This window comes from Pleurodeles waltl, chromosome 9 (assembly GCF_031143425.1).
Source record: "Pleurodeles waltl isolate 20211129_DDA chromosome 9, aPleWal1.hap1.20221129, whole genome shotgun sequence".
In the NCBI taxonomy this organism is placed as follows: domain Eukaryota; kingdom Metazoa; phylum Chordata; class Amphibia; order Caudata; family Salamandridae; genus Pleurodeles; species Pleurodeles waltl.
Genome location: NC_090448.1, coordinates 327,430,613 through 327,445,915, shown reverse-complemented (window position 1 = coordinate 327,445,915; position 15,303 = coordinate 327,430,613). Strand labels below are relative to the sequence as shown.

At 41.4% G+C, this 15,303-nt stretch overlaps 1 protein-coding gene across 1 annotated transcript in view; it reads right to left on the bottom strand.

Annotated features, from left to right (window-relative positions):
- LOC138259639 (cadherin-related family member 4-like) overlaps nucleotides 1-14,047 on the bottom strand; it is a 40,457-nt gene extending 26,410 nt beyond the window's left edge. The window contains exons 1-3 of the mRNA XM_069207496.1: nucleotides 14,035-14,047; nucleotides 11,141-11,321; nucleotides 8,838-8,988 (exon numbers count right to left, since the gene is read on the bottom strand). Coding sequence (XP_069063597.1) covers nucleotides 8,838-8,988; nucleotides 11,141-11,321; nucleotides 14,035-14,047 — 345 coding nt within the window. The remainder of the gene's footprint in view (nucleotides 1-8,837; nucleotides 8,989-11,140; nucleotides 11,322-14,034) is intronic.
- Between the last annotated feature and the right edge of the window lie 1,256 nt (nucleotides 14,048-15,303).

Here is a 15,303-nt window from a genome sequence, read left to right as displayed (position 1 = left end):
GAGTTTCCTAAGCACAAGTTTCAGCATTAATTGCTCTCAAGCTTGCAGCTTAAGAACCCAAATGAGAGTGACTTATTTTACAGATAGTCAGAATGGCTTTGGTGTGGTCCATGACTTCGGACACTTATGGTCACAAAGAGGTTTCAAGACCTCTTCTGGCTCTCCAATTCATAATGACGAGCATGTGAGATGACTACTGAAAGCCTTTTAGCTGAAATTGCTGTTGTAAAGTCTGCAGCATACAGGAGCAACAATGGTATGTCACAGTTGGCAAAAGATATGCAGACAAAGTGGTACCCTATTGTGCAATTGTGGCCTGTACATATAATAGAACATTCACAGATGAATCCCAAGAGAACACTGTCTTTTCAGTGTTTATGTCTATAGCTGACACATGGAAAGAACTAACTCTTTCACAGGAAAATGTTACTGAAGCAGAACAACAGGTTGTATCAGAGCAGGATGTGGGAAAGATGCAAATGACATTCGGGTTTCAGAAAATGGATGATCAGTGTTGTCAGACAGTTTGCTTTCACCCATGACATTGCATTTCCATACCCCACACATTTAGATCAGGATGCAATGGTTAGGTCCTTCAGAAAGTACTAGTTTCATCCCAGATTCAGGGCTCATGTAGAAGAATTGTGCCACTGTTGTGTTATGTGCCAGCAGATGAATGTAGGAAAGTGAACACCAGGTACACTGAGTCACATGATATTAGGTGCCTTCCACAGGATGCAGATAGACCTCACTGAAATGCCTGTTTGTAACTGGCTGAGATATATCCTAGTTGTAGTGTGCATTTTCCTCCAATGGTTGGAAGCCTACCCAACTAGGCGAAATGACAGTCTCACTGTAGCTAAACTGCTGCTAAGGGATCTGGAACTGAGGTACGGAATACTGATTTCTCTGAAGCAGATCGAGGAACTCACTTTTTAACATTGAGATCATTAAGATGCTGTGTGCAGCATTACAAGTGGAGCAGAAGTTACATTGTAGCTACCATCTTGAAGCTTCTAGCATAGCAGAGCAACTCAATGGTACAACCAAGTCCCAATTGGCAAACGGGGCATCTACTTCACTGAAATGACCCTGTGCTTTACCTTTTGTGTTGATGAGCCTTTGAAGTACACCTGACAGGAAAACAAGCTTATCACCCCACAAAATACTGATGGGAAGAGGCATGAGATTGCCTGCTGTGCCTGCAAATGTACTTGTGAACATAACAGATGAAATTATACTCAGTTACTGCAAAGGATTAGCTGATGTGGTGCGTTCTGTCTCTTGACAGGTTGGGGCTGTCACTGCAAACCCACATCAAAAGCAGTGCCACGACTTGAACCCAAGTGATTTGGTTTTCATAAAAAAACATGTGAGAAAGTTCTGTCTAGAGCCAAGCTGGAAAAGACCATACCAGGTGATTTTAATCATGACTGTGCTGGAGTGCCAAACTGGGTTCATGCTTTTCATGCTCAGAGAACAAAAGATCCATACGAAGAAACAATGTTCTATGAGCCAGAACCAACACACTGGTAACTGTACCACTGCAAACTGTATAACTCACACAAGTACAGGGAGCAAACCCACAGGTGGCACAACAGCATGAAGAGAAGAATGAAGAACTGTAGACAGGTGAAGAAATCCAATTGTCGGATATCTCACAAAGTTACATTGGAGCCCTTGGCATAGAAAGTGGAGAAGCAAGAACTCAAGCTGAAGTGACAGTTGAGATACTTTCAATGCAAGAAGAAGATCCAGCAGTGGGAACAAGCACTGAATTGAGACTAAAAAGAGATGTCCACAGTGCTAAATGGCCAAGAGCCTACAGTCAAAGGAAATTGAAATCAAGTGTTAGTTGGATTAGTAACACAAAATGAGATCAACAAACACTGAGACGATCCAAAAGAGCAAGAGTACCTTGTTGTAGGTTCTCCACACCTGAATGGACCTACTACGTGAGCCAAGTGCTAAATATCCAAGCATTAGATTTGCTTGACTGGAACAAAGAACTACCCAAGCTGCCTTCAGGTTGTCTTGAATACAGTTAGGGAAAGGTTACTGAAATCTCACTGAATGAACTGTGCTAATAAACTAAAATAAAACTGATAAGTTGCTTAGAAAAGAAGAATTAAGAAGATTTACCTAGGCCCAGGCTACAGTAGAATAGTGGAGATAACAAAAAATTGTACCAGAGACACTGTCCAAGGTTAAACAGGCTGTGCTGAAGATAGTCCCCAATAAGGGCCCTGGCCTTGATGAGATTCCAGGAGATGTTTACAAGGGGGAGACTGAGATGTGGGCTTCTTACTTTGTAATCTTATTTAATGCCATTTTACAAGGGGCCCCTTGGAGGCAGGGATAGTCCCAATACACAAGTAGGAAAACGTTATTTAGGAGAGTTATTTTGGAGCATCTGTTAACTTGGATTGAGGATACAGGAATTCTATCTCTCCTTAAGGAGGGTCTTAGAGAACGTACCAGCATGGTGGATCAGTGACGCTTGGAGGCGGTCGACTTTACTTTGCCTTTATCGACTTACATTCGGCATTTGATTTGGTACCTAGGGAAATACTCTGGTGTGTTTTGGCAGGTATGAGGGTCCCAGGTGACCTCCTGTCTGCCATAATAAAACTTTCCAGTCATAAATATGTACAGGTCAGTTGTGGAAAGCTGGGTGAGATGACAGAAGCGTTCCCTCTTAATAGAGGAGTAAGGCAGGGGTGTGTCCTAGCTCCAACTCTTTTCACACTGTATGTCAATGAACTGATAGCTTTTTTGACTAAGTGTGATAGGGACGCTCCCTGCCTGACTAACATGAAGGCCCAGGCCTTGATATTCGCAGGTGATACCCTGCTATTATCAAAATCACCAATGGGGCTCCAGAAGATTCTAGATCTTTTTTCGAGTTTTAGTGCCAAGAGGGGACTTGAATTAAATGTAGCCAAAGCCGAATGTATGGTTTTGAACCCGTGCCCTAGAACGAGACCAAATCCAACTTTGCTAGGCATCCACCTGGAGCAGGTCCAGATATCTGAGTACCTGGGGATGACCTTGACAGAACAGCTTGACTGGTCCCGTCATATAGCCAAATCCAAACTCAGATTGAAGCAGAACACAGGGGCCCTGATTAGAATGCTAAATAGGTCCTGTTTTTGTCCATTAGCTCCAGTGATCCAGATATACAAGCAGCAAACGCTTGGTTCAGCTCTTTATGGAGCCGAGCTACGGGCCACAAGAACATGGGGAAATTGCAAGTTGTGGAAAATCGCTTTCTGCGTCAGCTGAGATTCCTAATAGCACTCCATCAATTCCCATTAGGCTAGATGCAGATGTTAGGCCAATATCGGAAGTAGTAGAGCTTGGGTCCTACCAGGAGGGATTGGAGAAGATCTTGGGTATCTCGGGTTGTGGAATTATTCTCTGGGTTAGATATGTAAAGGAGACCCTTGTAAAGATAGGCTGTTGTTCTCTTTGGACTGATCCCTGGGAATCTTCAACAATTAGCAAATTTACTCTGAAAATGAAATAAAAGCAATTTAATGGACTGCAACTGTCTGCACACTTATCATATGGTACTCTCACTGACACATTTCTTTGATCTAAGGATGTTTATAAGTTTGAATTTTTCTTTAATGAGATAAAACCTCATCTAGCAAGGGAGCTGTACCTGCAGTTTAGGTATGGCATGTTTCCCCTTGCTTCTTTTACTGCCAAGTGGGGGTGCACGTCTGTGGGTGGAAGAAGTTTATGTCCAGGGTATAGTTCAAATGAGGAGACTGAGGGGCATATTCTTTTTTCTGCCCTGCTTACCGCTGGGGAAGACATAAATGGTTCATACCTATCTGTCGCAACTTTGGGGTGAGAAATCACACCTTGGCCCAGCAAATTTTAAAAACAGACGTTACTCAGAGTACAGTGTTTGCTGTGTCTTGATATTTATTCATAAAGTGGAAAATCTGCCAGAAGTTGTGTTTGACCTAGAACGTCTCCATTTGCTTGGGTCTTCATGAGCTGGGAGTCGCTTAGGATCTAAATACAAGGGTTCTCCTTCTTTTCCTCCAGGGATTGGCACTGTTTTGTCTTGCACTTTATCTGTTTACATAAGAAGGTGTTCTACCTCCCTATAATTTATGTGCTGGGGTTATTTTCCCCTATTTAAATTATAATGATGTGCAGTGGCTCGATTCTTGTTTTATCAACTTGTATTTATTGATGTTCTTCTATTTTCATTTAACTGATTTTATTATTTCTTATTTTTGCAATTTTATATTTTAATGTCTTATTATATTTGCTGCTTTTTGGCAATTTGCTGAAATTAAGTATTTTGATAATGATGAATGCACTTTACACCAGAAAAATCTGTATTCTCATTCACTAACTTAACATCTGTTCCTTACAAAGATGAGGATGAGTTGGAAGCCTCATTTGTAGATAACATGAAAGAAGATTAATCACCAAATATTTATTCTAGATTAGTTCAAGAATATACACAAGATATAAATGCAAAGGATTGTTATGTGTGTGCTCACTTACCTTCATCAAATGATGAGGAGGTGGCATATCATAACATTCCTCTTTCATATGCTACATCATGCAGTATTTTACTTAGTTTAGTTTATAGGCAACAACATTTTGAATATTATTACTTTAATTTTGACATGATTCTTTCAAAGTTGCCTTTACTAAAAATACTGAACTTACATCCACAGACAATAGAAATAGAGACAGCTTCGCATTATTTTAGACCTTTTATAACTATAGACACTGTTAAGCCATAGAAAAATAATCTTACCTGCTTAATGAATCAACTTTTATTATAATGTTAGAGGAGAACAGAACACATTTTGCATACAATACTAATAAGAATGGAGATATTTTGAAGAATGTTTGGAAGAAGGAAGAAAATGAGTAGAGAATTAAAATGTCTACTCCAATATTAAAGTAAAAGTGTGTGTTTTTAAAAAGAGGATTCTAGGCAAAAAGAGACCTGTGAGGAAAAGTAATTGTGAGCATACATTTGAATAATCGGGAGAAACATGGCAGATATTACAGGGAGATGATCTAACTAAACCTGGAGTTTATTTTGTATGTGATGAGAATGCATGTGTTAGACTACCAGCTGATTGGGTGTGTATTTGTCATTTAGGTTTGCTTTTTCGAAAGATGTATCATGTACAGAGTTAGATACAACAATGACACCTGCACACAGATACACATGTAGTGTTAATGAAGGAAAGGAATTAGTGGGATACATCTTTGGAGCTGTCCTGCCACAGCAGGAAGGATACTAAATGATGAAAAGATTAGAAACTTTCAACAGTAGTGGATAAACTAGCAACTTGCACTTCTACAGCTTTATTAGTTGAAAACACTGAACTAGTAGCAATTAGATCAATGGTTTTGCAAAAACAGTTATACTTTAGACATGCTTCTCACAGAAAAAGGCAGAGTTTGCTAAATGCTGAAAATAGAAAATTGTTCCACATGTATTCCTGATGAGAGAGAAGATTGTAGGATATGTAATGAATATTTCTGACATATTGCTTGGCTTAGAACCTTTAGAAACCACTGGTCTAATGAAAAGCTTCACAAAGGAAATTTAGGCAAAAGGCAATTAAGCTAAAGCAGCAGGTGGAGGAAACCTCAAAGCTATATTAGTGCCTTTATTAATTGTAGTTGTCTATTTCCTGTCTACACTAGGAGTTTATAAAGCTATTAAAGAGCTATTGCAAAAGAAAAACAATAGGGAAATGAATAAACGAATGAAGAAAGCTTTAGAATGAAATGACTGCATTAACAAAGAATATCAGAAACTAAAAGAAAAAGAAAACTTAAAAAGAAAGAGAAAAGACTCAACTGAAGGCGAAAGTGAACTTTGAAAACATCTGTGAATTAAATTACAAACCATCAGACATGGAGGTTGTGAGACCATTTTAACTAAACGAAAGTTAATTCAATTAACAAGTAAAAATAAATAACAACCTTATTTTAAAACACAATTTTGAGCAGTAAGCTTCCATATCCACATGTATTTAGCTTAAAACATTGATGAATGCATTTTGTCAAATGCGGTGAGTTCAACATGAATACTAAAAACTTGTTATATTTCAAACGTTCTCATAGGCATAGCTTTCTTAGAATTTAATAACGTATAAAAATTGTTTAGTTACATTTCCATAGAATGTTTCTTATAAACAATAAAATGTTCATTTAGAATAGGTGAGAAAGTGCATGAGTTCATACTGAAATATTGTGTTCTAACCATGAACTGTTTTTATTTTGTAGTACTGGATAGTGGGAGTCAAACTCCATCTAGCAATTTGTAGCCTATATGTGATTTGTCCGAAGTTTAATGTGTGAGAGTTATTGTCTTTAAAATGCTTGAAAGGAAGAAGCTGCCTTGTTCCCATGATGGCACGGTTGCCTGATTGGATGAGCTATTGATAGATGACGATATAATGTAACAAACTAATGGTATGAAGTTGTTATGAAAGTGAGTGTTCCTAGAGTAAAACATTCTTTACTCAACAGCCCCTTCACCTCAGAGACATTTTGACCAAGACTCTTTGCTGATGATTCTCAGATTCATTCTAAGAGACCTATTTTTTCCTTGCCTGAATTTATGCTGCTCTGCACTCTCTTGAGTTTCTTGAGCCTCTCTTTATGAGTAGTTCTGTTTATGTTCCTAAATTTATCTTAAAATCTTCATGCTTTCACATCTCAAGTTTAAAGCTCTTCATGGGTTCTGATACTTTTATTACACTTTCCATACCTTAGAATAGGGATCAATTTATATTGAACACACACCAAAATCTCATCACTGGCTCCCACGAAAACATAAAGGACTTGTGATGATAAAAAGATTTTTTGCAGCTTCTCATTAATTCCTTTACTTCCTTCCAAGGTCCGCCTCCTTTGGGTTCAGTATAGAGAGCAGGGATTTTATGCTTCTGGTTAGGTTGCTAAGGTTTACGCCAAAAACAGAAATTATCCGTTTAAAGTCACATGTTCCAACACACTTGTATGTATGTATTTGGAGTGCCAAAGTGTAAACCTACAAATCAAAAGAATAAAGGGTGAAGATTAAGGGGAGACAGTGGGGCATGCAGAATGGGCAATGGGAGAAGGAACAGGAAGGAGGGATGGATGGGAAAGGTGAAGTAGAATGGAGGGAATGAACAAGCAGGTTAGGGGTGTGCTTTTGGGAAGATGAGTGGTGACATATTAATGAAATGTCAGTTAAAGAGAATAGAATAGGATGGTGTTCCACACCCATTGGGTGTTACAGACAGAAAAATGAATGGTGTCTGGGCTGCCCCTTGTTGTATTTTGTGGACTCTTGGCTGTTGATACTACTGTGAGTCTTCCATAGTCCTCTTCATGTCTTGATTATGGTGGCCAGGTAAGGTGCAGTGTCCTGCTTGGCTGCCTTGTAGGAGGTGAAGCAGGTCTTGGCGATGATACAGGTGGGGGGACTGAAATGATCTCTCACAATAGGTATTGTTCTGTTAAGCTACTCAATGCCTATGTGCACTGTGCAATGCTTTTCAGGGATATCAGATAGGTCTCTGGGATGCTAGTTAGTAAGGAATTTCCACCATGAAGGTAAGTAGGCACCATAGCGGTGGATGTTAAAAAATCAACTTCTGTGAGGAACTGCTTCACTTTACAGAGTAGGGAGGGATAGTAGATGACAAATAGATTGGTATTCTGCAAGATATGGCTCTTAATCTGAAGGGGTGTTGATCTGGACTGTCGAAGGGTCATCTCTGGTGTTTGTGTCATCGGCGAACTGTCAGAGTCTATCATGTCCTTAAAACATTTTTTGATGACTGAGCATTTTCTTTAGAGTGGGCAGATATCGGACCTGAGGTGGAATTAAAACAGTATTTCATGGGTCTGAAAAGTAGTGTGCTTCTAATCACAGTTATGTTGCAGAACTAATCAGTCCAGTCCTATCATACCCCTCATTTTACTTCGGAATGTATATTTTTTACAATCAAAGCAGCCTACGCTGCATACATTCTATAAGCATATAAATATACATTTTATTCTATAAGCATATAAATATATATTTTAGCAATTTAGGCAAAGAACATGTAGAAGTAATATTTACTTATTGTAAATCAAATGTATTCTTTACACACATGAAGGAGCGTAGAAGCCACTCAAGTAGCAACAATTTAAAACAATTGAAATGGAAGCTCAGTTAGTTCATTTATAAAGCAAATTTTTACTGAGTAAACAAAATGTGCTACGTTTTTTTAAAACAGATAATACTTTGGTGTTAATGTTCCGATAACAATGAGAGATAGCTGTTAATTTGCGCCGTATATTTGTCTTCTGGGTAGCTCTTAGCCATGAACCACTATATTTGACAAATGTTCATTTCTTACAAAAAAGGCACCAACACAATATTTCTTTGGCCCTCAGATTAAAGGGTTACATTGCTTTTTTCATTTCCACTCACTGCTTTCAGTACTGGATGGGCAACCCATTTTGCTCTGAAAGCAGTCTCTTAGCATGCTTCACCAGGGCATAGCCCCAGTGAGTTAGTCCCAAAGCACAATGCCCAGTCTGGTGTGGGAACAGAACTATTATAAACCAAACTCTTCTTTGAAACCAGAGGTCTAAGCCCAAGAGAACTGGGGAAGTTAACCTTAAGAGAACCATTTTCAGATACCATAGTTACATTTGTTCCTACACTGAGCTCTTCACATCTAAACACACAGAATTTAGAAGAAGGGTTGTGTCTCATAATTCAAAGAACCTTCAGGCTGTCTGCCATGTTGTCACAAAGTAAAAAAATACATGCAGCATCAACAATGGAATCTCACCTGAAAGCTGCTGCCTTTCATCTCAAAACTTTGTTGTGAATTGTGGCCAAAAAACAATTTGTAGCTGATATTGTTACTACTGACATCACGGTCTATGCAGCTGAGAGTGAAGAAGATGGTGCCATTGGGAACCGTCTCTGGCACTGTAGTACTAGGAAAAGCAAAGGATACTGAACAAGAGTACACAATTTTAACAAATAGACTTCCGAGCACACACACCCTAAACTACACCGGCACAATAATCTTCAGGATCAATTATTAACTTGCTGTCCTAGTTCTTTAACCCAGGAATCTTCACTAATGTCACAGAGTAACTAGTCCCTCCCACATAAGCCACATCTGTGTGTGGGAGTTTATAGCACTTTTTCAAAAGTCAATACCCCTTCAAAATATGTATTCATTCGGATTTCTGCAATTAGGGTTAACACTTCACTACAAAGAAAAGAAAATCCATTTGTTCACCATCCATAAATTTACCCCTCCCCTTTATCCAATCTGCACCATACTTCAGGGCAGTGGTCTCAAAACTTTTTAACGCCGCGCCCCTCCAGTTGAAAAATAAAAATCAGTGCGCTCCCAATCAGAATTTTCCACAATTATTTAAAAAGATGGCAATGTTTGAATATGTCTAGATGTATTGAAACATTGCAGTTAAGTACTGTTGTCTTTTTAAAAATGCTATTGCATGTTTCTGCTTAAAACAAGCCACTGCTATCTGTGTAATGCTTCTTTTGGCCAGAGCCTGGCACCTCTCCACCACCGGGATCACTTGAGGCCTCCTTTAGGGCACCCCCCCACAGTTTGAAGACCCCTGCTTTAGGGTAACACCATTAAAAATTCAACCTTTCAACATGGAACATATTTCCCAAAGGTTTCAAAAGTTATAAAAAGGGGATTCAAATCCTGTGGTTTTTCCAGATAACGTAAAAATCTCCAAATCCACAAAGTGAGGCTCTCTGCAAAAAAGTGAAAAAAACACTGAATGAGACTACTCTCCATTCTGCTGGCACATAATTTGTGGCTCCATTTGGTACCTTCTCTAGGTCTGATGACTTTTTATTAGCTATTTGAATTATTAAGTAAAAGCAAGGTGTCTTGTACATCTATTTACACAGTATGTAACCACAGATGTTTGAGAACTGTAGATACATTTTAATCAAAATGAACACAATGCCATTGGCACATGTGCATAAATGTTCATGGATACTATTTGCTGCATACATCAATGGTGCGAACATCACAGTGAACAGTATATCAACAATTTGGGTGGGCTTATCCCAAGCCCTGAGAGACAAACGGCCAGCACACACACATACAGGGCAGAATTTATGTTTGGTCACAAGACTTAGACTTAGACCATTGTCCACGAACATATAACAAAAAAACACACAAAGGTAATTGGAGTAATGCCTGCAAAAGATCAAACCACTGGCAATCATTCAGGATAGCACCCCAGCCAATTGTTCTTTTGCCACCTCAGTTTGGACCTGGCTATATGCAAGTCAGTTTTGACCCTGCTTCTCATTGGAACAGTTCATCCTGAACTGCCAGGCCAGGTCCTAACAGCAACCAGGACCTGTCTTCAGTCAGGTGCAGCTTGGTTCCAGTGGCACAGTGAGCAAAGGATCCATATCTGGGCATAACCTTGCCAACATAGGATGATACATAAAGCACATAAAAGGTGATAGGTGGAATGCTTGCATAAGTCTATTAAGTCTAACCACTGGCATGTTCAAGTAGAAGGTATATGCTAGCAAAACATAAGTCCGGAGTCACTTCATTGTCTTTAATGTTCTACTAAGCTTAAATTACCCCTTCAATAAGAGATAGTAAAGTTGGGTTACTTCTCATCCAGTTGGTACTCATCCTACCCTAAGCTCTTTCCAAGTCTGGCATTCTATCATAAAAAAAAGAAATAACTATATAGAAGCTATACCAACTGAATCACTTAAATATTCTTTTAGATTTTAATTACCAGAGTCATAGGCATCCCTTTAGTGACCTCATAAAGATGAGATGTTGAGTAGAGACACTGGGATACAAACCCAAATTACACCCAGATCTTGGCAATGCATGCAATGAAGTGAAATATATTATAAGTTGCCTTTTAGTATTATCATTTATCAAAGTCTTAGTTTCAGACATTAGTCAGACATGACAAATCCTCACACTTTCCTCAAACTAACCCATAATAGTATGTACAAAAGCAGCTGCTGATAGGAAATGTACAGGTCTCTACAAATTATCAGGGATGGATGGAGAAACATTTGCAGGTGAAGAATGGTAAATCTTAAGTCACTTACATAAAGTCAGCTGGAATGCACACAGGATCATTGTCATTCACATCACTGACAATGACGTTGACAGTGGCAGTTGCACTTAGATGAGTGGTCAAGTCAAAGGCAAGAACCAGCAGAGATGTGGACTTCATTAATGGATCGGCTTCGAGATCCAAATTTATTCTGGTCACAATTATTCCTGTCACTAAAGAAAATTTAAAAATAAAGGGCTGATAAGTTATAAATAAGAGTGACATCATGAGAAATTGATGATGAATTCTTAAGAAATCCAGATTGATGCTTGTCAAAGGCATCTATCTGTTGACCACGTCAAATCCTATTTTCTCTAAATGTAATCATAGACACAACCTTTATAGTCCAGTGAGGTGCTTTTCCTTTTTTTATTGTCAGATACAAAAATAACTGTTTCTTTTGGGTACATTTTCTCCAGCATCTCCATTTAGCACACTTAGAAATCAACTAGGAATTGTTTTGGGAATGTTGATCAGGGCCACTCTGCCTGAGTGCTTCATGAAGAGCCTAGGTTTAATTTCAGATTCTGCAATGGAGAAAATGGAGAAAATGCCTATGAGAGTCAATGCTCACAACAAAGTCTTAAGTTCCCTATTGTGGACAAGATGGGAAGCCTTGCTGGATAATTGCTTTGTTGATATTTACTTTTGCCACACCCACCTTATCTTACTCTTTGTGAATAATGAGTGCAATTATGTTTAAATGAGGCATGTGAATGAGGAATTTATTTCCATTACATTTTATGACACTTGCATTAGGTGATCTATGTGGAATCTGACCATTCTTCACTTTGTGATCATGCTGAAGGCAAACTCATGGATGGTTGCTGTAAGTTTCTCAGTAAATCAGCTCTTTGGCAATATACTCCTTATGTGCCTCTGTCATCTAACTGATTCTTTGAATTCTACTTCTCCTTACCAAGACAATGAAAATTACAAATTGAATTTAGAGACAGTACAATAGAGGAGAGACAAGAACTCAGGTACATGATTTGACTTTCATCTGTTTGGATCCAAAAGTGGCTGACACATCTGTTGCAGTTGGGTTGCACACTAAAACCCAACTGGAACTGACCCACCAGCCTTACAAAAGCGGGGTTGGGAGCACATTGCTTCACATCCCTTCACAGTTCGCCCCTTTGCATCCTGGTAAATGCAGTTCACAATTAGCGCTTACTTCAAAATTAGCTGTAGTTTTTAACCAAAGTTTTTGCAGACATTGCTGTATATTTCTAGACATGTGTTTCTGGGTTTAGCCCTCCATCAGAAGAGAGCAGAAGTATTAGAGAGCCTGCGGCCAGTCCCTATAGCCACCCAAACACCCGCTGTGCATGTCTCAGGCCACACAGAGCAGAGGTTGTCCGCAGGGCCTGCAGCCAACCCCTTTAACCACCCAACACCACGTCGCACATGACCTTTGGCCGTGCGAAGTGGGGGCTGGCCAAAGCAGGGGTTGGCAGCAGGTCCGCATGCCCCCTCACCCTGCCAATTTTGGGGCCAGGGACCACATCCCCCGGGGCTGGGCCTTCTAAAATTACATTTTTTGGGAGGAGGGAGACCCATAATTCAGGGCCTGGCCATGTGACCTGGGTGCCCCCAGGGCACCCAGTCACCACGGTTGGGGACCACGGGGGGAGCCTGAAGGCCCCAGCGGTCCCAGCCGGCTTCCTACCTCCTGTGGGAGCTGGCATTGCTGACACAGAGAGGGAGCTGCCAAAGCAACTCCCTCTCTGTGTGAGCAATGTTTTTATCTTTTTCCCTGCCTGCATCTCTGCGGGCAGGGAAACAGATTTAAAGTCCACTTTCTGCCAATGGGAGCTTCTTGAAAGCTCCCGCTGTCAGAAAACAGACTTTGTTTGCTTTTCCTTGGTGGGAGCAGTCATCTCCCAACAAGCAAAAGCACACAGCTATGTCCTGGGAGTGGGCACCACTGGAAATATGAGGAGCCGACTCTAGGGGATATGGGTCCCTAAGGCCATTATAGGCTCCTTGAGGGGCCCCCTCTCCAACAAGCATTGCCCCGGGGAGGTGGTGGTCCCCAGGGCTGCGGGGGAGACAGGCAGCCCCCCTCGCATAACTTGAAATGAATGTGCCCCAGGGAGGTGGTGGTCCCTGGTACTGCAGTGGGGCCAGGTGCCCCTCTGCATAATTTTGCACATGAGCCCTGAGGAAGTGGCAGTCCCCAGGGCAGTGGGGGGAAGGGGAGCAGGCAGCCCCCACATTCATTTTGATTAGTGCCCCAGAGGGTGGTGGTCCCCAGGACTAGGGGGGTCTGCAACTGACCCCCTATCATAATTTTTTATTAGTGCCCCAGGGAGGTGGGTGGTCCCCAGGGCTGCGGGGGGCCACGTGCCCCGCCACATTCAATATATTAAAGAGCCCCGGGGAGTTGGCAGTCCCCAGGGCTAGGGGGTCTGCAACTGACCCCCAATCATCATTTTTTATTAGTGCCCCAGGGAGGTGGTGGTCATCGGGGCTGCAGGTGGGGCCGGGCGGCGCCCCCTGCATATATTAATCCAATGCCCCCAGGACGAGGCCCACCCGGGGGTCTCACAAAAACAAGCACAGGAGCCCACACTTGTGTTTTTTTAATTTTCGCCAGATCCGCGGATCAATGGCAACTCGTGGCAAAAATGTTTAAAAGAACGTCTAAAGCCCTGTTGGGGTCACTCTGAGACCCTAGAGCTAAGGGGTCAGGAGGGATGGCTGCCAACACTTTCTTGTTTAAGTGCTGGCAGCCAATCCGATCTCAGCATGAGATTGGGAGGGTTTCGTGAAGCCTTCACGTCCCTATAAATACAAGTTTAGATTTTCTTTAATTTCCCTAAAACTACTGAAGGATTTACACCAAATAACAAAACACACTCTTTCTGGACCAAGACCTACCTTTCTGCCACATTTGGTGTAATTCCATCAGTAGTTCGGGTGCTATCACTCTTCAAAATCCCTATTGAAAAATGCATGGGGAAAAAGCATTTAGACCCCCTCTTTTTCTCAGCCCCAGCTTCACGGATCACAGCAAAACTTTCAAGACAGATGCTGAAGTAAGCATAGTATTTTCTTGGAAAATTAGTGAAGATTCCTCAAACAGCTCCAAAGTTATTAGCAAAACAAAAATAATCCTTTTCTATAGAAGCTAGATCCTAACTATAACTCCTACTGGCAATCGCCAGTAGGTAACATATATATACCCCCCCAACCCCCGGAGCCACGCGGACTGCCACCTCCTCGAGGCTTTACACTAGATCAATGCTGGGGTGGGGGTAGAGAGGCCGCCTTTAGCCCCGGGGACTGCCACCTCCCTAGGGCACACATTGTAAACTAATGTCTTATTGCAGACCATTACACAACCACATACTGTTTTTCTCTTGGATATTTGCTTTTCTTTTTCCTTTTTGGATTTCCCTTGCCTTCTTAAACTTTGTTGGGTCATATCCACAAGCATGTCTCAGTCTGGGGAGCCATCAGTAGTCGCTTCAAATGTGATGTTTGAAGGGGAGAAGTTGGATAGCTATAATGTGGCCCAGCTCAAGCAGTTTTGTAAGGAGTTCAAGTGTCCAATCAAAAGCTCCACCAGAAAGGAAGAGCTGCAAAAGGCGTTGAGGGCCTGGTTGGAAGTAAAAGAGGCTGAGGAGCACACAGCAGAGGAGAATATTGCTGTGGATGAGGAAGTGCAGAGCATACATGATGTTTTGATGGGTAACCAGTTCCTGCCTGGAGGGAGAGCCACCAGGGCAGGCAGCACTGTTTCTTCTAAAGGCCTGACCCAGGAGGAACGGGAGCACAAGCGGGGAAACCGGAGGCATCAATTAGAAATGGTGGAGATCAGACTCCAGCATGAGAGGGAACCACAGCTGGCCAGGATAAGAAGGGAGGAAGAAAAAGACAAACTTGCCATGGAGCAGAAGAAACTAACATTTGCTCAAGAGCTGAGTTTGAAGGAGCTGGATCTGAAGGGCAAGTCCAGCACAGGTGGTGGCAGCAATACCACAGTGCCATCTGAAAGGAGGATGCACATTCCCAAAGATCTAGGGGGGATCAAAAGAGGGATGAAGACATATACCTGTGGTTCAAGGGGTATGAGTAAGCTCTCCACATGAACATGGTCCATGAGGTAAAATGGGGGCAGGTCTGTGGAAGCACTTTGAAGTAGAG